Here is a 24,171-nt window from a genome sequence, read left to right on the forward strand (position 1 = left end):
TTGTCATCTGAGAACCATTTAATAGGATAACACAAGTGTATAGGCACAGTACAGTGCTGAGGTTGTTTATACTCTTTGTCCTGCAGAGCTATTGTGTGGCTGCAGAACAGACGGGAAGCCACGGTAGAGAGGAGTAGGACGGCAAGTGCTGTGCGCAGGGATGATCCTGGCGAGTTCAGAGTGGGGCGTTTGAAGCATGAACGAGTGAAGGTGCCACGAGGTGAATCTCTGATGGAATGGGCAGAGAATGTCATGCAGATCCATGCAGATCGCAAGTCTGTGCTCGAGGTAAGCCTTCATAAACAAGCCCAACAGTCTCCTGCAAAGTCTTTAGGATGATTTTCTTTTTTTTTAACCACTTGAGGACTGCAGTGTTAAACCCCCCTAAAGACAAGGACATTTTTCACCTAATTGACCACTGCAGCTTTAAAGAGAACCTGAACTGAAAATAGAAAGTCAAAATAACCATACACAGGTCATACCTACCTCCTGTGTAGTCTACTACTCTCTCTTTCTCCTCTCCTGTGTCCCATTTGTCCACTGTGATCAATGGAATTCTCCGTCCACCATTTTAAAAATGGCCATTACCCCATAACAGCTTCCTGGTAAGCACGCTGTTAAACTGTTAGATCACCCACTTGAGCCATGGGGAAATATGGACATTACCTTGCACATTCAGTTGTAACTGACAGCTGCTAATATATCTGACAGCAACTGGCATATTTCGGTTCTGACAAAATATTGTCAGAACTGGAAGGGATCACTGTAAGAAGAAAATGGTGAGCCTCTGAGAGGAACTGATGGTGAGGTTAGTGTGTAATATTCATTTGCAGCTACTACATGTGTTTATTTTAGATAATTTTCCTCGCTTCAGGTTCCCTTTAAGGCATAGCTGCAGGGTCGCACAACACAGCACACGCGATTGCCTCTCGGAGACTGAAGAGGGGGCGGAGCTCCGCCCCCCAAGCATGAGATGCGCGCGATCTCATGCAAATTAGAGCCCCAGGGCTTGACGCCAATTGTCGTTGGCGGTCCTGGGGCTGCCGCTGCGACCACGCCCATTGGCGTGGGGCGGTCGTTAAGAAGTTAAAGAACAAAGTGCACAAAGAACAACGTTAAGCTGCGCCTGAAGTCACAAAAAAACAAACAAAAATAAAATCTAGATACTTAACGCTTCCTCTGCATGGTCCAGAGCATACATGTCGAACTCCGGCCCGTGGGCCAAATTTGGCCCTCAGAGCCATTCAGTTTGGCCCTCAAGTGGTTTCTCTTTGCACGACTCCCTAACACTGCCACTGCCTGAGTGCGCTCTAGTGGCTGCCTCGCAAGCGCTTTGAGTCCGACAGGAGAAAAATGCTATATAAAAAAAAAAATTATTATTATATTGGAGGTGAAGCCCTGAAGCACCAGGGAAGCCATACGGGAAGGTAGGGGAAAAGCACTAAACACCAGGGAACTGTATAGGGGAGGGAGGACTACTAGACACCAGAGAACTTTATAAGGGAGGAAGGTGACCAGTAGACATTGCGGTTGGCCTGTGATGAGGTCCCAGTGTACAGTTTCGGCCCGCGACTAGGTCCCAGTGTTAGAACTAGTCCACACTAGGTCCGGAAACGTATCCGTGGCTGCTTTTTTCAGCCCTGATGAAAAACTGAGTCCCGGATACTAATGTTAAAAAATAGCAGCTGTCCTCACCCAAGAAAAAAACGGATCAGTCTGCGTTTGCAGGGACCTGTTTTCAAAACCTGAACGGAAGGTCCGGAATTGCTGCATTTTTACGGACCACGGATGGGTAGTGAAAAGCAATGAGAAAACGCATCTCCATCTTCACAAGCAAAATAGCAACAAAAACTGATGAGAAAACAGATAGCATGAACTTTATTATTGGCCCAAAAAATCCTCCCACTACCTTCCTAATGATAGAGACGTTTTCTGTCAGTTTTTTGGGGTAAAAAACTGAACGGAAACTGATGCAAAACTGATGCACTTTGATCAGTTTGTGGTTTGGTGGTATTTCCCCTGATCTTCCCCTGATCCCGGACTGCAGTGTCCGTCCTGCAACCGTGCCTAGTGTGGACCTAGCCTTATAATGTACGGCCCACTTTGTATTTGAGTTTGATACCCCTGGTCCAGAGGCTAGCTGCAGTCCTCCAAAGGCCCTCCATTCTCATGCCGGGGACTCCTGTTGCAATATCTGACATTGCCGAACATACCATAATTTTCCCTCCATATTTATACACACACACACCCACCCTCTGCAAGATGCCTGTGCACCAGGTTTGGCATATATTTTTCTCCTGGTTTTCGTCCTGTAAACCTCGGCACATCTTAGGGATAGTCCACACTGGCTGTGTTTGCATTTTTAAAAACTCATTGACTTCAATAAGAATCATGGCAAAATCAGCAGAATTGATTTTGCCGTGATTCTCAAGTCAATGAGAGTGCATTTGATAAAATTACGATAATGTTGATATTCCTATCTATAACTCTTATGTTAACAATTTTCAGCCGGTTGCCAGTAATTTGCTGGCACAGTACATGGATGCATTTCTGTTGTTTTCTTTATACAAAAACTAAGGAAGGTACTAAGTACATTAAAATACAATAAGGATTTTGCAGTGAAATCATTGCAACATAAAGCATGACTAACTGCTCCAGGGTGAAAATAATGAATCACTGCTGCCTCTAATTGGTTTAAGATTAATGTAGTTGAAGTACAGAATCTCCTCAATTATTCCAATTATTCTTTATGTGCAGAAGTAACAGATGTTTGTGAATTATGTAAGTTGATGTTTACTTTGAAATGCTTACTGTGCAGGTTGAGTTTCTTGGAGAAGAAGGGACTGGGCTGGGACCCACCCTTGAGTTTTATGCCCTGGTGGCAGCAGAATTCCAAAAGACAGATTTGGGGATTTGGTTATCTGATGATGACTTCCCGGATGATGAGTCTCGACAGGTAACGTGGGCTTGTGTGTCTTAAAGATCTGGGGGGGGAGAATTAATGCACGGAAGGGCAACCATTAGAGTCAAACCTTCTCTCTGTTTTCCTGCAGGTCGATTTGGGTGGTGGTCTGAAGCCTCCTGGATATTATGTGCAGCGATCATGTGGATTTTTTCCAGCTCCTTACCCCCAGGACAGTGAAGAACTAGACAGAGTGACTAGACTTTGCTATTTTCTGGGTATATTTTTGGCAAAATGTATACAGGACAATCGCTTAGTAGACTTGCCCATTTCTAACCCCTTTTTCAGGCTTATGTGCATGGGTGATATCAAAAGCAACATGAGCAAACTTTTATATGCCTCTCGAGGTGAAGATAGTGAACATTGCACTGAAAGCCAATCAGAAGCCTCCACAGAGGATGGGCATGATGCTCTTTCTGTTCGGAGCTTTGAGGAGGACTCTAAATCAGAGTTTATCTTGGACCCACCAAAGCCAAAGCCACCAGCCTGGTTCCAGGGTATTCTGACATGGGAGGACTTTGAACTTGTAAACCCTCATCGTGCCCGGTTCCTCCGTGATATTCGGGAGCTAGCAGTAAAAAGGAGACACATCCTGAGCAACCGAGGCTTGTCGGAGGATGAGAAGAACACACAACTCCAAGAACTGATGCTAAAAAATCCATCAGGCTCTGGACCACCAGTCAGCATTGAAGATTTAGGGTGAGTTAACGATAGTGAAATGGTTGTTGGATTAGCTTTTAAAGTTTCCTTTTATTGCAGATTTTCTTCAGTGTTATTTGGACTTCTGTTTTATCACCCTTTGTTATCGAATTTATGGTAGTATTTAACAATTGTTAAAAAGTGCATGTGTCCACCTGTTATGCCCGCTCCCTCATAAATTTCCCATTGGTCAACTGCAACTATATCTAGTCAATCGTGATATTTGAGAACGGATTTTAGGCGTGGGTAAAATGCTAATGATGTTTGGGTGGGGCTTACAAGTAGCTGGACACAATTTATGGCTGAGACTGGAGCCTCACTCTATATAGGCAGCTGAGCACAGGTTCACTTAAAGCCTTTTATTATGCTTGGTACACACCATACAATTTTCTGTTAGATTTTCTCTTAGATTTACCTGCCAGATAGCTTTTTTCCATTTTGTAGGTAAATCTAACAGAAGAATCTAACAGAAAATTGTATGGTGTGTACCTAGCATATGTGCATTGTTTAAAAACCTCAGTTCAGCTTATTCTTGTTAGTGGGCAGTCCAGGGGACAGAATGAGTCTTTTTTTTTTTTTTTTTTTTCCCCCTCTTAAAGTGTACCCGAGATGACATGTGACGTGATGATATAGACGTGTATATACAGTGGCAAGAATACAGACACATAAATGTAGTGCTCCTTTTCTTTTTTTTTCCTGCCTGAAAGTTAATATCCAGCTATACATCTGACAGTTTTTCTACAGTCAGGACCCAGTTGGGCTATAGGTCCCTCACTGATAATTTACAGGTATAAAACACTTTCCTAAACAGATAACTGGGCTTCTGGCTGCAAGGGATAGATAAAAAGTCCAATAGTTCATGTGTTTTCCCTCTGGGATGCTTTAGACACTGCAATTGAGCAGAGACAATAAAAGCAGAGACAATAAAACATTACGTCTACTTTTTAAACGTTTATACATTAAATAAAACCATGAGATGTCTAAAAAAAAGTCATTTTTAGGAGTATGAGGATGGATTCAATTTTCTCATCGATTTATTTTCACTTCGTGTTCACTTTACAGATTTTAGCAGTGATAGTGTGATTTTTGCTAAAGCACCTCCCAACCATTTTTGTACTTTTAATGGGACAACTTGCTGTCACAACTCATAGTTAAATAAAACAAGCTCTACCTCCCCTACCAGGCAAGGATATGGGATGTCTCCTTTCCACACTCTGTGCTGCCATAACCTCCGCCTGTTGTATATTCCTTCTGTAGTGGGGAGAGGAGAGGTTTCCTGAGCTCTGACCTCTTGAGATGTTCCTGTAAAGACAAGTGTATGCGGAGAGGGAGCAGACAGCTCTCTGGTCCCTCTTCCGTAGCTGCTAGGGCTTACCTATGAAAAAGCCGCCGGGAGACTTTGGCGCAGGATATAGCTGGTATATGGCTAACCCTGCTCTTGCACAACTCCTGGCGGTGTTAATTACTATTCCCCCTCCAGGTCCACGTGGCTGGTAGGGAAATACGTAATACATCTTCCAGCGATTGCTGGTGGCCGAATTACAGCGTATTAAAAAGTAACCTCAGCTCCGTCTTCTGACGGCGACTAAGTTACTCACTGTGCGCCGCTGTAATTCCTATTACGGTCTATGGTGGCACCGGCTGCGCTGGATTTTTTAGTGTTTGGCTGCTAGAGTCCTGGTGAGTATGTAGGAAGCAACAACCTTATACAGGTGAAACTCAAAAAATTAGAATATCGTGCAAAAGTTAATTTATTTCCGTAACTCAACAAAACGAATATATGAAATAGGAGCCCTTTGCATGTGTTTTGGATTAATTAGCTGATTAGAGTCAGACACTTTGAGCCTAGAATATTGAACACTGTCCGAATATTCTGAGGGCCCATTTCCACTACTGTGGAAATGGGGCCGAATCCACAGAGTTTCCCTGCAGGCAAATCGCATGGGGAAACTCTGCCATAGGGGATAATGCACCCGCCGTCTGAATCGCTTGCCTTAGCAATGCCGCCGACATTGCAGCATTTTTCAGTGCGGGCAGCAGCGAATCCCATAGCAGTGCATGGCATGGCTTCTGGGATTCGTCTGCGTATTCGCAGACCAGGAAGTGTCACCACGTGTCGGCTAGTGGAAAAAGGACTCCAATGCTCTGAGATTTTGATTTTGGGGTTTTCATAAGCTATAAGCCGTAATAATCAAAATTATAACAAAGGCTTGACATATCTTGTGTTGCATGTAATGTCTATTCCATATATTCGTTTCACCTTTTAAGTTGAATTACTGAAATAAATGAACTTTTTCACTATATTCTAATTTTTTGAGTTTCACTTGTAATAAATGGTGATATGCGTTCTGTAACCACTAGGTGGCGTTTAAGGCACATATCGAGATGGCCTGTGAATTTTGCTTTGTTAGGCTGCTTTTTTAAAAGTAAACCTGTAGGGAGAATAGTGCCCCTACGGGGTACTCTCTTCAAGAGGGGGCCACCTCTAGATCCTCCAGGCGCTTCCCCTGTGCTGAGGCTCCCAAAAACCTGCTTGTGCTTGCGCAGCACCATTGACCCGCTTGGGCTCTTGCAGAAAAAACCTAGCCCAATCGGTCCGCGCTACTGTGCTTGCACGAGCCATGTGTGCCTGCCCTGTAACACGAACTTGAGAGGGCTCGGCTTTTTCCACTAGAGCTCAAGCTGGTCCGTGCTACTGTGCAGGCGCAATGCAGCCATGCTTTGGGGGTCTCACCCCTGGATCGCCCTGGCTGGGGACAACTGGGGAAATCTCTTTAGAATCCAGTGGCTTCCCCCTCTTGAGGTAAGCATGCAAAATAGGCTGCAGCCAGCCACAAAGGTTTGATTTAATTTTGCTATGCATTTATAGAATATAGAATAATTCTTGACTTAAATCTGTATTTGTATTTTTCAGGCTTAATTTCCAGTTCTGCCCCTCTTCACGTGTCTACGGCTTTAGTGCAGTTGATCTGAAACCGAATGGTGAAGATGAGGTATGTATACATGTCTGTAGCCTGTATGCGCAATATGTGTACTATAATCATAACCAAAATCACTCACAGAGATTCACTGTTACTGTTTATATTCTCGCACCATCTTCATTATGATTCTAGTATATAATATCACAGAAAACAGTCCTCCTTAATTTGAAGTAGTGGAGATATACAGTAAATATATAGATGAGTATTTTTGGGATACATTATACGTATTTTGCGATCTGTTTTATGTAAAGTTAAAAGTTCATCAGTAGTTACTGCTTATATATTTAACTAAGCAAAACAAAAGTTTGCCTTCTTAAAACAGAAGGTATTTGCGATTATTCAGATTGGAGTGAGCTCCAAGATGTCTCCCATGATGCATCACTGCTGAATATAAAAACCGTCCTTTGTTGTCCCTGTAAGCTAAAGGCTCCTCCAGAACCACTGGAATGCAATGATGTGTCAGCTTGTTAACCACTTGCCGACCGCACACTCATACCGTGCGGCGGCAAAGTGGTAGCTGGAGGACCAGTGACGCACATCTGCGTCGCCAGGTGCCTCCCTAATTAATTAGGAAAGGCTGCTCGCGCGAGCGGCCGTTTCCTGTTAGATCACGGAGCGGGTCTCCGTGAATAGCCTGCGATCAGCGGCTCGCAGACTAAATGTAAATGCAGGAGACATTTGTCTCCTTTGTTTACATTGAACGGCAGATCGGCGATCCCCGGCCAATCAGCGGCCGGGGATCGCCGCCATATGACAGATGACAGCCTGTCACAGGCTGCACAGGACGGATAGCGTCCTGTGCAGCCCAGATCACCAGGGGTGAGAGGGAGGGGGGGAATTTCGCCGCGGAGGGGGGCTTTGTGGTGCCCCCCCCCCCCCACAACACCCAGGCAGGCAGGAGCGATCAGACACCCCCTCCCTGCACATCATCCCCATAGGGGGGGGGGAAGGGGGCGATCTGAGCGCTCTGCCTGCAACCTGATCTGTGCTGGGGGCTGCAGAGCCCACCCAGCACAGATCATAAAATAACACGCTGGTCCTTAAGGGGGGGGGGGGGGGGTAAAGGCTGGGTCTTCAAGTGGTTAAAGCGGAATATAACCCTGCATTTCAACTTTGCTCTAAAACCTTATTTACAGCATATTATATGCAACCAGCATTTTTTTTTTTTTTTTACTAGACCAGCATTGGAAGGGTTACACACAGCTTTAGCCACTTGATGGCCCACCAGCCTTTACCCCCCCCCCCCCCTTAAGGACCAGCGCTGATCTCGCTGATCTGTGCTGGGTGGGCTCTACAGCCCCCAGCACAGATCAAACACCAGGCAGAGCGACCAGATCGCCCCCCTTTTTCCCCACTAGGGGGATGATGTGCTGGGGGGGTCTGATCGCTCCTGCCTGCGTGTGGCGGGGGGGCACCTCAAAGCCCCCTCCACCGCAGGATTCCCCCTCTCCCTCTCCTCCCTCCCTTCCCCGGAGATCGGAGGCTGCACAGGAATGGATCTGTCCTGTGCAGCCTCTAACAGGCTCCTGCCTGTCATGTGACAGCGATCCCCGGCCGCTGATTGGCCGGGGATCACTGATCTAGTACAACGCTGCTACTGTTAGCAGCGTTGTACAAATGTAAACAAAGCGGATTATTTCCGCTTGTGTTTACATTTAGCCTGCGAGCCGCGATCGGCGGCCCGCAGGCTATTCACGGAGCCCCCCGCCGTGAATTGACAGGAAGCAGCCACTCGCGCGAGCAGGTGCTTCCTGATTAATTAGCCTGCAGCCGGCGACGCAGATCTGCGTCGCTGGTCCTGCAGCTGCCACTTTGCCGACGCGCGTTATGAGTGCGCGGTCGGCAAGTGGTTAAAGTTCCGTGGAGAGAAATGCTGCTGCAGCCGAAGTTAACATAGATACATTTAAGTAAGCACAATGTAACAAGTGTGGAATGTGACTCGCTCTCTCTCCTGCACAGTCAGAGTGTGTGACACATTCCTCACTTGTTACAATGGGCTCAATTCTGGTAGCGTTTAGTAAATAATTACCTCATGGAATTGGGTTTACCTCATGAGGGAAATCAACTTTTGAATTCTGGTAGTTTAAGTAAAGTTTTACCTCATGTAATTTCATGAGGTAATTCATGTGGTAATTTTCTACTAAAAATGTGTGGTATTTAGTCGTGAAATACCTCACACTTGAATTCTGAAGCGAAATAAGGTGCGTGTTTGCATGTCTTTTATCTCACATAATTAGACCTACCTCTACCACATGATAAATGCAGTGCTGTGACAGAATTGTGATATCAGTCATATAACATGGAGCCTTTTCAGCTTGTTCTGTGTTCAGGGCCCCCATATTCTGCTGTAATAAGTAAAAGTGATTTGACCAACGAATTCCCCCCCCCCCCCCCCCCCCTCCCAACCTCCTATTTTGTTTTAAAAAAAAAAAAGACGTGCTCCAAATCCTGTACAATCCTTCATCTGCCGCGTAAAAGTGCTCCAACCCACAGCCTCTATTTTTTTAAAAATTAAGTAAAACTGCGGTAAACACAGACCCCCCCCCTCCTCTGGTTAAAAGTGCTCCGAAGCTGCCCCCAGCAGCCTCTAAAAGTAAAAGTGCTGTAACCCACCCCTCCAGACCCCCAGCCTGTAAAAGTACTCACACCCCCATTCTCTAAAAGTGCTGACCCCTCCCCCCAGCCTCTAAAAGTGCTCTGACCCCCTCCCCCCAGCCTCTAAAAGTGCTCCTACCCCCCCCCCCTCCCCCCAGCCTCTAAAGGTAAATGAGCTGGATTTTTTTTTTAATAATGGATGCCTATAAATTTACGTTTCATAGGTTGCTACATACTCAAAGACACCGTCCCTCCTAAAAAAAAAAATAATAAAAATAAAACATCTTCCAAAGACTAACTTATGACAGACAATTAAAGGCTATTACTTATTTGCTGCAGGCTTACCACTGAAATACCTCATGTTTTACCTCACTCTATGCATTTACCTCGTGTTTTACCTCATGTTTGGAAATGGAGAAAAAATTTTCAGAATTGATAAAAGAAGAGGAAAATACCTCATGAGGTATTTTACCTACAAAAAAATATTTACCTCACATAGCTACCAGAATTGAGCCCATTGTGTTTACTTAAACGTATCTAAACTTCAGCTGCGGCAGCATTTCTCTCCACGGAACTTTAAAGGGAAGGTTCAGGGTGGCTGTTAAAAAAATAAAAATGCCCATCCACTTACCTGGGGCTTCCTCCAGCCCGTGGCAGCCAGGACGTGCCCTCCGCCTGCGCAGTACAGCCCGGAGGACGTCCGATGACGTCAGCGCGCCCCCGTGAGGCGCATTTTGAAACGCAGAAGAGCCCGACCTGGCAGCCGGCCTGGCCAGATCGGGTCGGCCACCGGAGGGGACCGGGAGCCTGCGGAGTGGCGCCGAGGGCACGTCCTGGCTGCCACGGGCTGGAGGAAGCCCCAGGTAAGTGGATGGGCATTTTTATTTTTTTAACAGCCACCCTGAACCTTCCCTTTAAAGCTCTGTGTGTAACCCTTCTGGTCTAGTAAAAAAACAAAAATGGTGGTTGCTCTGTGTGTAACCCTTCTGGTCTAGTAAAAAAAATATGCTGGTTGCATAGAATATGCTGTAAATAATGTTTTAGAGCAAAGTTGAAATGCAGGGTTATATTCCGCTTTAATTGTACAGAGCCACAATAATTCACCATGCATACAGGCTGTGTGTAACTCTGGGTGTTTCAAGTCTTGCCCCATAGAGCCACATTAATCCATGCCATGCACTGATGAGGATCAACCAATCCGAAACAGTCTGATATGCATGTTGGATTACTGTTTATAATAGAGACCCAGTTTCTGGGTACTGAATCTTTACTTCTACTTCACTTAGCTTCACCTTTACATCGCTGTTGCTGTAGTTTACCGTAGCCTTAGACACTTTTTCTTAGAGACTTAATCCAGTTAACAGGACTAACTTACGATTGCAATGCAATGCCAAGACCTGAGCTGAGATTCATATTCGTGCTTTGCTGATGTAATGGAGATTGCTTATGATTTATGCACCTGTATTCCGGCATTTGCCAAATAAAAGTTCCTTAATTGCTTGAGACGTCTGTGGTCTACTTTGAGAGGTATCTGCCAGAGCTGTGGAATGTCAAGTCGCTAAGCGCATGCCAGTCTGGCTGCTGGTGCCGAAAGCGGTTACCATTAGCATATATATATATATATATATATATATATATATATATATATATATATATATATATATATATATATATATATATATATATATATATATATATATTGCAGTTTACAAGTTACACTATATTTTGAATGAAGAAACATAGCAGAGCTAATGACCCTTTGAACTTCCTGGCACTAAAACCTTAAACAAAGTGAGAGACAGGCTGAGATAAGTGCTTCAGAAAACAGCACTGTAGCTGACCCAAGCTCAGAGAATCTCTTTTGCTTAGATAATGCAAGTTTCTTAACTCTTCCTGTAATTAAAACCATATCAGAGACTCATATCTGTGCTACTAATGTTCTGTTTCTTAGCTGTGTTACACTTACAAATCATAGCATAAGTTTATTTTCACTTCAGAATCCCTTTAACAATATTGACTCTCCAAGGAGACACAAAATAAGAACAATAACGCTATTGGTTAGCAGAAGGCAGGTTGTATACCTGCTGCTTTGTCATTGGAGACTGAGAAGTGTATGGTAATTTTCCTCCTTGTCCAGCTAACAGCAAGACACAAACCTCTCTCTAAACTCCTCCCCTCCCTCTTGTGTCTGCTGGCCAGAGCATAGGTTGCATACACAAGGGCATTGGCTGAGAAACAGTGAGGTTTAACCCTAGGAAGTTATGAATTTGTAAGTATTTAAAGTGTCCATACATTACTGAATTTGCGGCATTGATATCTGAACTATTCCATCATAATGATGGAATCTGGCTGAGATCGATGGTGTGATGTGACTGCCAGAGCATCATTTCCATCTGGCTATATTTAGTTTGAGACTTTTAAATACAATTGTTCTAATGTGGTTTTCTTTAAAATACACCGGAACTAAAAGGGATACGGAGGATGCCATATGTACCGGTATTTACTTCCCCCCCCACCCCCCAACTAGTAACTATTACTGAACAAAAGCAGTAAATAATCACAATTACATATGAGATTGCCCATATTACGAATATGAACTTCACATATAATGTATGTCCTTTTAACCAATACCAGTTGCCTGGTATCCTGCTAATCTCTTTGGCTTCAGTAGTATCGCGATCATACACCTGAAACAAGCATAATTCAGTCTTGCTTCAGTTAGAAACGTGATCTGCATGCTTGTTTGGGGGTTTATGTCTAAAATCAGTAGAGGCAGAGGATCAGCAGGACAGCCAGGCAATGTGCATTGTTTAAAAGAAAATAAATGTTAGCCTCTATATCCTCTTTAGTTCAGGTGTGCTTTACCTGAGGGAACTGTAATGTTGCTTCTGGTTGCCCAGCCACAGAAGATGAGCGGTTTCCTCCTTACTATAGGAAGCCAGTGCTCTGAATTGCAGAGGGCACAGACAATCCCAATCAGAAAGGGGCATATCGGTCCAGTAAATGTACAACCAAAGTTTCTTATTAGTATATTTATGCACCATTGTTTTCCACAATCAGCGCAGCAATGAAGCTGCACACCTACACAGAGCTCTGTCATGAGGTTAATGCTTTAGCTCTTTGCTCTGGTCAGGAAGAAGACTGATGAACATGTGGCCTGGGCTTGTCGTTTGGTTTGGATTTGCTTAGCACTGCATTCATTTACTTTCTTTTTCTTGCAGATGGTGACAATAGACAATGCTGAAGATTATGTAGATCTTATGTTTGATTTCTGCATGCAGACTGGTGTACAGAAACAGATGGAGGCATTTAGAAGTAAGTCTCAGGATGTTCTAGTCTCTGAAAGCTGAATAGTTGCATAGTGATATTCCACCAGGGCCTGGCCGAGGCAGAGGTGAGAGAGGCTCCAGCCTCAGGGCGCAGTGTAGGAGAGGGCGCACAACTCACTCAGCTATCATTCCCCTACTGTGTTTGAAGCAGAGAGAAATAAGAAAAGCGGATATATAGCAGTGACTGCAAGCCAGATAACGAGTTTACGGTGTTGGGGGCCCTGGGGAACCTCTTAGTCTAATAGCAAACTGTGTGTGATGGCTGAGGTGGGAGGGATGGAGGGGCGTACTATGGTGTCTCAGCCTTAGGTGCTGAAGGGCCTTTTCCCAGCTCTGTATTCCACATACTGTAATTAATAACTGACAGCATCACAATACCACAAATGATGTTCTGATGAGTGTTGGCTTTTCCTGTCTAGGTGGCTTTAATAAAGTATTCCCTATGGAGAAACTGGGTTCATTTAGCCCTGAAGAAGTCCAAATGATACTCTGTGGAAACCAGTCACCTTCCTGGTCTGCTGAAGACATCATCAACTATACAGAGCCGAAGCTGGGATACACCAGGGAGAGGTAAATAACCACTTGTGTCCATTGATTCCTTTAGGGTCTTTTTCCACTGTATGTGCTGTGATTTGATCTTGTTTTTTCAGGAAAATCGCAGTGCTCTTTTTTCCACTACTTGCATTGCAAAGGAATGGAATTCTTGTTGAATCGGTAAAGGCCTGAGCCCACTGTTGCGTTTTTAAAACTCATAGAAACACGTGTTTTTAAAGTGTTTGCGTTTAAAACGCTTGAAACACGCATGCATTTCTATGCACTTTTAAAAATGCAGCAGTGGGCTCAGGCCCTAGTGCACTGCCTGCTGCATTTTAGGGGTGATTACATTTTAGTGCAGTTGAATCCAGGGCTGTGGAGTCAGAGTCAAGGAGTTGGGGCAATTTTTCGGTATCTGGAGGCAGAGGTTTCATGAACTGAGTAGTCGGATGATTTTTGTACCAACTCCACGGCCCTGGTAAGTATTAGATTAACCACTTGAGGACCTAGGGCTTTCTACCCCTTAAGGACCGGCCACTTTTTTTCCATTCAGACCACTGCAGCTTTCACGGTTTATTGCTCGCTCATACAACCTACCACCTAAATGAATTTTGGCTCCTTTTCTTGTCACTAATAAAGCTTTCTTTTGGTGCTATTTAATTGCTCCTGCGATTTTTACTTTTTATTATATTCAGCAAAAAAGACATGAATTTTGGCAAAAAAATGATTTCTTTAACTTTCTGTGCTGACAGTTTTCAAATAAAGTAAAATTTCTGTATACATGCAGCGCGAAAAATGTGGACAAACATGTTTTTGATAAAAAAAACCCCATTCAGCGTATATTTATTGGTTTGGGTAAAAGTTATAGCGTTTACAAACTATGGTGCAAAAAGTGAATTTTCCCATTTTCAAGCATCTATGACTTTTCTGACCCCCTGTCATGTTTCATGAGGGGCTAGAATTCCAGGATAGTATAAATACCCCCCAAATGACCCCATTTTGGAAAGAAGACATCCCAAAGTATTCACTGAGAGGCATAGTGAGTTCATAGAAGATATTATTTTTTGTCACAAGTAAGCGGAAAATGACACTTTGTGAGGGGAAAAAAAAAAAAAAAAAGTTTCCATTTCTTCTAACTTGCACCAAAAAAAAATGAAATCTGCCACAGACTCACCATACCCCTCTCTGAATACCTTGAAGGGTCTACTTTCCAAAATGGGGTCATTTGTGGGGTGTGTTTACTGTCCTGACATTTTGGGGGGTGCTAAATTGTAAGCACCCCTGTAAAGCCTAAAGGTGCTCATTGGACTTTGGACCCCTTAGCGCAGTTAGGCTGCAAAAAAGTGCCACACATGTGGTATTGCCGTACTCAGGAGAAGTAGTGTAATGTGTTTTGGGGTGTATTTTTACACATACCCATGCTGGGTGGGAGAAATATCTCTGTAAATGACAATTTGTTAATTTTTTTTACACACAATTGTCCATTTACAGAGATATTTCTCCCACTCAGCATGGGTATGTGTAAAAATACACCACAAAACACATTATACTACTTCTCCTGAGTACGGCGATACCACATGTGTGGCACTTTTTTGCACCCTAACTGCGCTAAAGGGCCCAAAGTCCAATGAGTACCTTTAGGATTTCACAGGTCATTTTGAGAAATTTCGTTTCAAGACTACTCCTCACGGTTTAGGGCCCCTAAAATGCCAGGGCAGTATAGGAACCCCACAAATGACCCCATTTTAGAAAGAAGACACCCCAAGGTATTCCGTTAGGAGTATGGCGAGTTCATAGAAGATTTTATTTTTTGTCACAAGTTAGCGGAAAATGACACTTTGTGAAAAAACACAATTAAAATCAATTTCCGCTAACTTTTGACAAAAAATAAAATCTTCTATGAACTCACCATACTCCTAACGGAATACCTTGGGGTGTCTTCTTTCTAAAATGGGGTCATTTGTGGGGTTCCTATACTGCCCTGGCATTTTAGGGGCCCTAAACCGTGAGGAGTAGTCTTGAAACGAAATTTCTCAAAATGACCTGTGAAATCCTAAAGGTACTCATTGGACTTTGGGCCCTTTAGCGCAGTTAGGGTGCAAAAAAGTGCCACACATGTGGTATCGCCATACTCGGGAGAAGTAGTACAATGTGTTTTGGGGTGTATTTTTACACATACCCATGCTGGGTGGGAGAAATACCTCTGTAAATGGACAATTGTGTGTAAAAAAATCAAAAGATTGTCATTTACAGAGGTATTTCTCCCACCCAGCATGGGTATGTGTAAAAATACACCCCAAAACACATTGTACTACTTCTCCCGAGTACGGCGATACCACATGTGTGGCACTTTTTTGCACCCTAACTGCACTAAGGGGCCCAAAGTCCAATGAGTACCTTTAGGATTTCACAGGTCATTTTTGTTTCAAGACTACTCCTCACGGTTTAGGGCCCCTAAAATGCCAGGGCAGTATAGGAACCCCACTAATGACCCCATTTTAGAAAGAAGACACCCCAAGGTATTCCGTTAGGAGTATGGTGAGTTCATAGAAGTTTTTATTTTTTTGTCACAAGTTAGCGGAAATTGATTTTAATAGTTTTTTTTCACAAAGTGTCATTTTCCGCTAACTTGTGACAAAAAATAAAATCTTCTATGAACTCACCATACTCCGTACGGAATACCTTTGGGTGTCTTCTTTCTAGAATGGGGTCATTTGTGGGGTTCCTATACTGCCCTGGCATTTTAGGGGCCCTAAACCGTGAGGAGTAGTCTTGAAACCAAATGTCGCAAAATGACCTGTGAAATCCTAAAGGTACTCATTGGACTTTGGGCCCCTTAGCGTACTTAGGGTGTAAAAAAGTGCCACACATGTGGTACCGCTGTACTCAGGAGAAGTAGTATAATGCGTTTTGGGGTGTATTTTTACACATACCCATGCTAAGTGGGAGAAATATCTCTGTAAATGACAATTGTTTGATTTTTTTTACACACAATTGTCCATTTACATAGAAATTTCTCCCACCCAGCATGGGTATGTGTAAAAATACACCCCAAAACACATTATACTACTTTTCCTGAGTACGGCGGTACCACATGTGTGACACTTTTTTGCAGCCTAGGTGCGCTAAGGGGCCCAACGTCCTATTCACAGGTCATTTTGAAGCATTTGTTTTCTAGACTACTCCTCGCGGTTTAGGGCCCCTAAAATGCCAGGGCAGTATAGGAACCCCACAAGTGACCCCATTTTAGAAAGAAGACACCCCAAGGTATTCCGTTAGGTGTATGGCGAGTTCATAGAAGATTTTATTTTTTGTCACAAGTTAGTGAAAAATGACACTTTGTGAAAAAAAACCAATAAAAATTAATTTCCGCTAACTTTTGACAAAAAATTAAATCTTCTATGAACTCGTCATACACCTAACATAATACCTTGGGGTGTCTTTTTTTTCTAAAATGGGGTCACTTGTGGGGTTCCTATACCGCCCTGGCATTTTACAGGCCCAAAACCGTGAGTAGTCTGGAAACCAAATGTCTCAAAATGACTGTTCAGGGGTATAAGCATCTGCAAATTTTGATGACAGGTGGTCTATGAGGGGGCGAATTTTGTGGAACCGGTCATAAGCAGGGTGGCCTTTTAGATGACAGGTTGTATTGGGCCTGATCTGATGGATAGGAGTGCTAGGGGGTGACAGGAGGTGATTGATGGGTGTCTCAGGGGGTGGTTAGAGGGGAAAATAGATGCAATCCATGCACTGGGGAGGTGATCGGAAGGGGGTCTGAGGGTTTGGCCGAGTGATCAGGAGCCCACACGGGGCAAATTGGGGCCTGATCTGATGGGTAGGTGTGCTAGGGGGTGACAGGAGGTGATTGATGGGTGTCTCAAGGTGTGATTAGAGGGGGGAATGGATGCAAGCAATGCACTGGCGAGGTGATCAGGGCTGGGGTCTGAGGGCATTCTGAGGGTGTGGGCGGGTGATTGAGTGCCCTAGGGGCAGATAGGGGTCTAATCTGATAGGTAGCAGTGACAGGGGGTGATTGATGGGTAATTAGTGGGTGTTTAGGGTAGAGAATAGATGGAAACACTGCGTTTGGGGTTGATCTGATGTCGGATCTGCGGGCGATCTATTGGTGTGGGTGGGTGATCAGTTTGCCCGCAAGGGGCAGGTTAGGGGCTGATTGATGGGTGGCAGTGACAGCGGGTGATTGATGGGTGGCAGTGACAGGGGGTGATTGATGGGTGGCAGTGACAGGGGGTGATTGATGGGTGATTGATAGGTGATTGACAGGTAATCAGTGGGTTATTACAGGGGAGAACAGATGTAAATATTGCACTGGCGAATTGATAAGGGGGGGTCTGAGGGCAATCTGAGCGTGTAGGCGGTCGATTGGGTGCCCGCAAGGGGCAGATTAGGGTCTGATCTGATAGGTAACAGTGACAGGTGGTGATAGGGAGTGATTGATGGGTGATTGATGGGTAATTAGTGGGTGTTTAGAGGAGAGAATAGATGGAAACACTGCGCTTGGGTGGTGATCTGATGTCGGATCTGCGGGCGATCTATTGGTGTGGGTGGGTGATCAGATTGCCCGCAAGGGGCAGGTTAGGGGCTGATTGTTGGGTGGCAGTGACAGGGGGTGAGTGATGGGTGATAGGTGATTGGCAGGTGATTGACAGGTGATCAGTGGGTTATTACAGGGAAGGACAGATGTAATTAATGCACTGGCGAATTGATAAGGGGGGGGGGGGGGGGGTCTGAGGGCAATCTGAGCGTGTGGGCGGGTGATTGGGTGCCCGCAAGGGGCAGATTAGGGTCTGATCTGATAGGTAACAGTGACAGGTGGTGATAGGGGGTGATTGATGGGTAATTAGTGGGTGTTTAGAGAAGATAACAGATGTAAACGATACATTTGGGAGGTAATCTGACGGCGGGTTTGCGGGCGATCTAATGGTGTGGGTGGGTGATCAGATTGCCCGCAAGGGGCAGGTTAGGGGCTGATTGATGGGTGGCAGTGACAGGGGGTGACAGGGGGTGATTGATGGGTGATAGGTGATTGGCAGGTGATTGACAGGTGATCAGTGGGTTATTACAGGGAAGAACAGATGTAATTAATGCACTGGTGAATTGATAAGGGGGGGTCAGAGGGCAATCTGAGCGTGTGGGCGGGTGATTGGGTGCCCGCAAGGGGCAGATTAGGGTCTGATCTGATAGGTAAAAGTGACAAGTGGTGATAGGGGGTGATTGATGGGTGATTGATGGGTAATTAGTGGGTGTTTAGAGGAGAGAATAGATGTAAACAATGGATTTGGGAGGTGATCTGATGTCGGATCTGTGGGCGATCTATTGGTGTGGGGGGATGATCAGATTGCCCGCAAGGGGCAGGTTAGGGGCTGATTGATGGGTGGCAGTGACAGGGGGTGATTGACGGGTGATTGATGGGTGATTGACGGGTGATTGACAGGTGATTGACAGGTGATCAGGGGGGTAGATGCATACAGTAAACAGGGGGGGGGTGGTCTGGGGGGGGTCTGGGGAGAATCTGAGGGGTGGGGGGTGATCAGGAGGGGGCAGGGAGCAGGGGGGGGGATAAAAAAAAAAATAGCGTTGACAGATAGTGACAGGGAGTGATTGATGGGTGATTAGGGGGGTGATTGGGTGCAAACAGGGGTCTGGGGGGTGGGCAGGGGGGGGGTCTGATGGGTGCTGTGGGCGATCTGGGGCAGGGGGGGGAGAAATCAGTGTGCTTGGGTGCAGACTAGGGTGGCTGCAGCCTGCCCTGGTGGTCCCTCGGACACTGGGACCACCAGGGCAGGAGGCAGCCTGTATAATACACTTTGTAAACATTACAAAGTGTATTATACACTTTGTATGCGGCGATCGCGGGGTTAACATCCCGCCGGCGCTTCCGTATAGCCGGCGGGATGTTGCGGCGAGCGAGCGGTGACAGGCGCCGGCGGAGGATCGCGTCACGGATGACGCGATCGCTCCGCCCATGCCCTTAAATGGACCGCCGCCTCTGTGGGTGAGGCCGTCCTGAAGGGCTCCACTTCCCCGCCGCCCCTGTGTAGTGGGCGGTCGGGAAGTGGTTAAGGAGTCGGAGCAGTTTTGGCTACCTAGAGTTGGAGTTGGTGCTTTTGTAAACAGTCTGATGATTTTTGTACAGACTCCACAGCCCTGGTTGAATCTCATCACACTCTCTAAAAAACGCAGAGAAAGTACAGAGGCAAACCATTGTGCTGGCCCTTTGCTATTACAATTTGCAGTGGAAAAGTGCCCTTACTCTGTGCACCGCATAAAGCCTTGTGTGTGCAGCCTACTGATAATTATTTAAATGGGACATATGAGAATTTGTTGGCATGACCAGTAAAATGCTTTTCCCCACAGTTCCTTGTATAAGTTTTACTGTCAGTAGAAAAAAAAAATGTGCTTTTGGGTTGTTCAGTAATATTTACCAGAAATAAATTGTAGACAGTAATTAATACTACAAACATAGTTGTCTACTATATCAATTAGGAGCGTATTGTGGGTACTGATACCACTCTATTTCTGGTGTGCAGCTATGTTTAATTGGTGTTTTGGTGCATGCTGCTCCATTCATCACCTAACATTAACTGATCCTCCTAATGCAGAAATAACTAGGCCCTGGAACTCCCTTTAGTTCACTTTATCCACTTTTGTGGTTCCTGCCCAGCCAGGTACATAATCGTTAATGATTGCTGGTGGGCCCCTGCTGGCTTCCGCTGCTGTACTCACCGTTGCACGTTAGAGGGTAGATAAATGGGAACGCAGTTCCCATTCATTAAAGGGGTACTATGGCGAAAAATTGTAACGTTTAAAATATGTGCAAACATAAACAAATAAGTACATTTTCATGTTTTTTCACAGCCCTGGTTTCCTCCGGTTTGTGCGGGTCCTCTGTGGCATGTCTTCAGATGAGAGAAAGGCTTTCCTGCAGTTTACAACTGGGTGCTCTACATTGCCCCCTGGAGGACTAGCTAACTTGCATCCACGCCTCACAGTAGTGAGAAAAGTAAGTAGCACATTTAATAATGAAAGAAAAAGTATCACATTTTATAATAAAGGTGACCATGAGACATCTAATTTCGGCACATGCTGCACTGATGATTTGGGTGCCGCAGTAGGCACTATAGATGAGCCGTCTTTTGGCTTCACCATGCATGCATGCATGCACGCAGCTAACCAGCCCAAGTGCTATTAAGTTAGCATCCAAGGCTGGTTAGCTGCGTTTATTGTTTAACCACCTTAGTGGTATGGACGAGCTCAGCTCGTCCATTACCGCCAGAGGGTGCCGCTCAGGCCCTGCTGGGCTGATTTTGTTCAAATAAAAAGCAGCACACGCAGCCGGCACTTTGCCAGCCGCGTGTGCTGCCTGATTGCCGCCGCTCTGCGGCGATCCACCGCGAGCATCGGCGAAAGAGGGTCCCCCCAGCCGCCCGAGCCCTGCGCACCAGCGCTAAGGGCTGTATCGGAGGCGGCGGACGTCGGCTCATTGCAGCCTTCCTTGTTACTTATGCTTGCCGGAGGCGATCGGAAGAACGCCTCCGGAGCGCCCTCTAGTGGGCTTTCATGCAGCCAACTTTCAGTTGGCTGCATGAAATAGTTTTTTTTTTATTAAAAAAAAAACCCTCCCGCAGCCGCCCTGGTGATCTCAATAGAACGCCAGGGTGGTTAAGACGGCAGAATCTTGTTTTTCAGTTTGACTGGAGTTAGAAATTAGATTCATTAGGATACAAAAGCAGCATAAAGCCCCATCTGTGATGAAATCAACCACAAGTCACCTGGCTCACAAAGTAAGATTAACAGAAAAATGTACACTTGCTTACTGTAATTTTCCTTTCCTGGTGCAGCTTTGTGGCTGATTTCCTGTTGGCTCCACCCCCTCCCCAGTTAGAACCCCTAAATAGATACCCCCCCCCAACTTTGGCCCTTGAGGACTGGAGTTGGACAATCCCTGTTCTAGAACCAGTCTGCAGTTCATTATAGGAGTTTTGGCTTTCTGAAATTTTTTTTCTCATGAAGACATTGAGAATGCATTTGTATTATATATTAATTTTTATTTCATTGATAGGTTGATGCTACTGATGCGAGCTACCCTTCAGTCAATACTTGTGTGCATTACCTTAAGTTGCCGGAATATTCTTCGGAGGAGATTATGAGAGACCGCCTACTTGCTGCTACCATGGAAAAAGGATTCCATCTGAACTGAGAGGCCCGGAAGCGGCTGGACTCCGCAGTGTGTTCCTAGCGGCACTCCCTCTCTCTCGTGTTTGTGTGCTGAGAAAAGACATGGCCTTTCTTCCTCTCGCTGTGTGTTCTTTACACCCCCTCTGTGAGGCTTTAAAGGAGAGAGTGGGTGTAATGCCTTTTTTGTTTTATTTTTTTTCTTCCGTACGTTCGCTGCTAATGGTCTTTTCTCCTGGCATGACTGAAAACAGAACACTTCAACCTGTCATTTCTTTCTGACAGCCTATGGTTTAGAAGTCAGAAAGACACCTCTGATGTTTATCTGTTAGGGTCACCGCTTGTCAGCACTCAGACATCCGTACAAGTGTAGCGTCTGTTGTATGAACATAATACACTACGTCAGCATTCCCTGGTCCCCGTCTCCTGCATCCAACTCTCATTTTGCTAGCTTTAAACTAACCTGTCCAGAAGCTGCTTACATGCAATTGTAGTACATCCATGAACAACTGAAGCTTTCATTTTTTTCTTCCCCTTTTCTTACTATAATTTTACCTTTTTATTTTACCAGTGCCTGCACTATTTAATGCCCCGGATGTTTACTTTCTTTTTGTCTTCTCCTATAATCATGCACCTTTGTTATATCGTCCTCCTTAATCTGGGTGGATATATTGTTTTTTTTTTTTCTTTTTGAGAAGCCCCTGCTATGCAGACTGAGCTGAAGTGTTTGTGCAACATGCAAATAAAGCTATTAAGAAATGAGTTCCCGCAATATATAGAGGCACAAAGCCAATTACCCATCCTCTATTCAGGGTAACCTACAACTCCTTGGCAGGAGGCAATCCTGGCACTTAAGGGGTTTAAAAAAAGAAACACAAGTTGCTCTCTTGTATTTTCTTTGTATATTATAAACATTTATTTAACTTGTTGCAGTTTGAAGTAAAAAAAAAAATAAAGTTAATAAAGAAATACACATTTCTAGTATGTGTGCTGATCAAAAGTTTTAAATATATTTGCAGCATAGAAAATTAGTACAACATTTTTTTTTTTGGTCAAAGCAGCACCTTTCAAGAGGATTCAGGCTAGGGTTACAGTAGGATGTTGCATTGTGAAGTAACATTAAAGTCGCAACACAACATTACAACACAACATAAAAGTGGTAACGCACATTAACGTGTTACCGTCACATTAAGTAGGTACAGTGAAGCATACAGGCAATGAAAGTATGCTTTCCTGTACCTGGTAACGTGTGCGTTTAGCGGTAACACACTGCAGCAGTGTGTTACCATAATGCAACATGTTACAATGCGATGTTAACGCAGACTTCTTATTGCAGTGTGATAAGCTGAGTTAGACTTTATAACGCAGCACCGCAACGTCTTACTGCGAGCCTAGCCTTACAGTTACTACTAGAATTACTCAATGAGATGCAAATAACATTTATTGCAAATTGTATACAGCATGGAATTTGGCCAATCACAGCTAGCCAGAAATGCATTTGATTGATTTCTAGCTGCGTTCGATTTCCATGCAAATCTGAATTAGTTACCTCTCATTGATCATCTATACTTCCTGCCTTTTGAGATTTGGCTTTAAAAATGTTATCTGTGTTATGGCAGCATGTCACTGATATTTTGTCACCCAACTGTCAAATATAATACACCAAAAAATGGGGCTTTATGTCATAGTGCTGCAGGGGAGGGATGACAGTACCGCATTTGAGTGACTACCAGAAGAGGCATGCAGAGACCCCTAGAGGTAAATACACATGTAGTTTTTAAAACAGATGCTGACTATGCACTAGAACCCTAACCTCTGAATAAAAACTGAATGCAAACCTAAATTATCAGATTGGAGCAGCTAGCTATAAGGTAAATGTTCATATTTTAGACGTCATTCAGATGCAGCCTGTCTTGGGTAGGGCTGCCACCTCTCTCTGATGTCCTAATGCTGGGGACCCCAACCCCTGGTCCATGGACTTGCATACTGTACCGTCCTTCGAAACACTGGAAATAAGTCAGAGAAAGGAGAGTGCAGTAGATAAGTGAGTAAGGCTGAACACACACCATGCAATCTTGGTTGTATAATCTTACCACTGTCATGTAGTATAAGAGCTTATCCAATCAATCATTCAAGTTATTTTCAATCTGTTGGCCCTCATACTACATAGATTTGGTAAATCTGTAGAAACAAGATTGTATGGTGTGTTGAGCTTTAGAGATACTGGAAGTGCAGGAGAGAGGCTGGAGATAATTGAGGGAAGGAGAGATGCTGGAAGTTAGTGTGGGAGATAAATGAGTGAACGATGTGGACATTGTGTAAAAATAGAGCCCTCTCTAGCATAGTATTTCAAAACCAAGGTGAGTATTATAAACAGTGTGTATAGATTAATACACAAGTGTGTATAAATGTGTGGGTCACCAATAGGCGACCACTTTTCAGGTGAGGGGAACTTAAACCTGTCCCCTCAAGGGATTAAGATGTTCCTCTGTCTATTTATATTTTACTGAGGCCTTCAGTCGAATCTAGAGGCACCAGGCAATAAATCATATAGGACACACTAAGATTTCTGTACTGGTGCCCAATATGGTATATTGCCTGGCGCCTTTATATTCTACTACTTCTTCTTTTCACTGTAAACCCTTCCCTCTTCTATTATGGCTGTACAGTCTAACCCGACAGGCAACATCATCAACACGCTATAAACACACACAATGCTGCTGAAATATCACAAGAAAAACTTGCTGCATTGATGATGTGAATGTACCATGTTAAAGGAGCTTAAAAGTATAAAAGGCAGAGAATCAGCAGGACAGCCAGGCTATTTGCATGGTTTAAAAAGAAATATGGCAGCCTCCATATCCCTCTCACT

At 44.6% G+C, this 24,171-nt stretch overlaps 1 protein-coding gene across 4 annotated transcripts in view; it reads left to right on the forward strand.

Annotated features, from left to right (window-relative positions):
- HECTD1 (HECT domain E3 ubiquitin protein ligase 1) overlaps positions 1–22,283 on the forward strand; it is a 125,360-nt gene extending 103,077 nt beyond the window's left edge. For all 4 annotated transcript variants that reach the window (XM_068253864.1, XM_068253866.1, XM_068253865.1 and 1 more), the window contains 8 exons: positions 87–288; positions 2,819–2,956; positions 3,054–3,661; positions 6,576–6,654; positions 12,459–12,552; positions 12,986–13,136; positions 19,983–20,127; positions 21,187–22,283. In XM_068253864.1, the coding sequence (XP_068109965.1) occupies positions 87–288; positions 2,819–2,956; positions 3,054–3,661; positions 6,576–6,654; positions 12,459–12,552; positions 12,986–13,136; positions 19,983–20,127; positions 21,187–21,324 (1,555 nt within the window). In that variant the 3' untranslated portion in view covers positions 21,325–22,283. The remainder of the gene's footprint in view (positions 1–86; positions 289–2,818; positions 2,957–3,053; positions 3,662–6,575; positions 6,655–12,458; positions 12,553–12,985; positions 13,137–19,982; positions 20,128–21,186) is intronic.
- Positions 22,284–24,171: the final 1,888 nt, after the last annotated feature.

Source organism: Hyperolius riggenbachi, chromosome 9, assembly GCF_040937935.1.
Source record: "Hyperolius riggenbachi isolate aHypRig1 chromosome 9, aHypRig1.pri, whole genome shotgun sequence".
Taxonomy (NCBI): Eukaryota; Metazoa; Chordata; class Amphibia; order Anura; family Hyperoliidae; genus Hyperolius; species Hyperolius riggenbachi.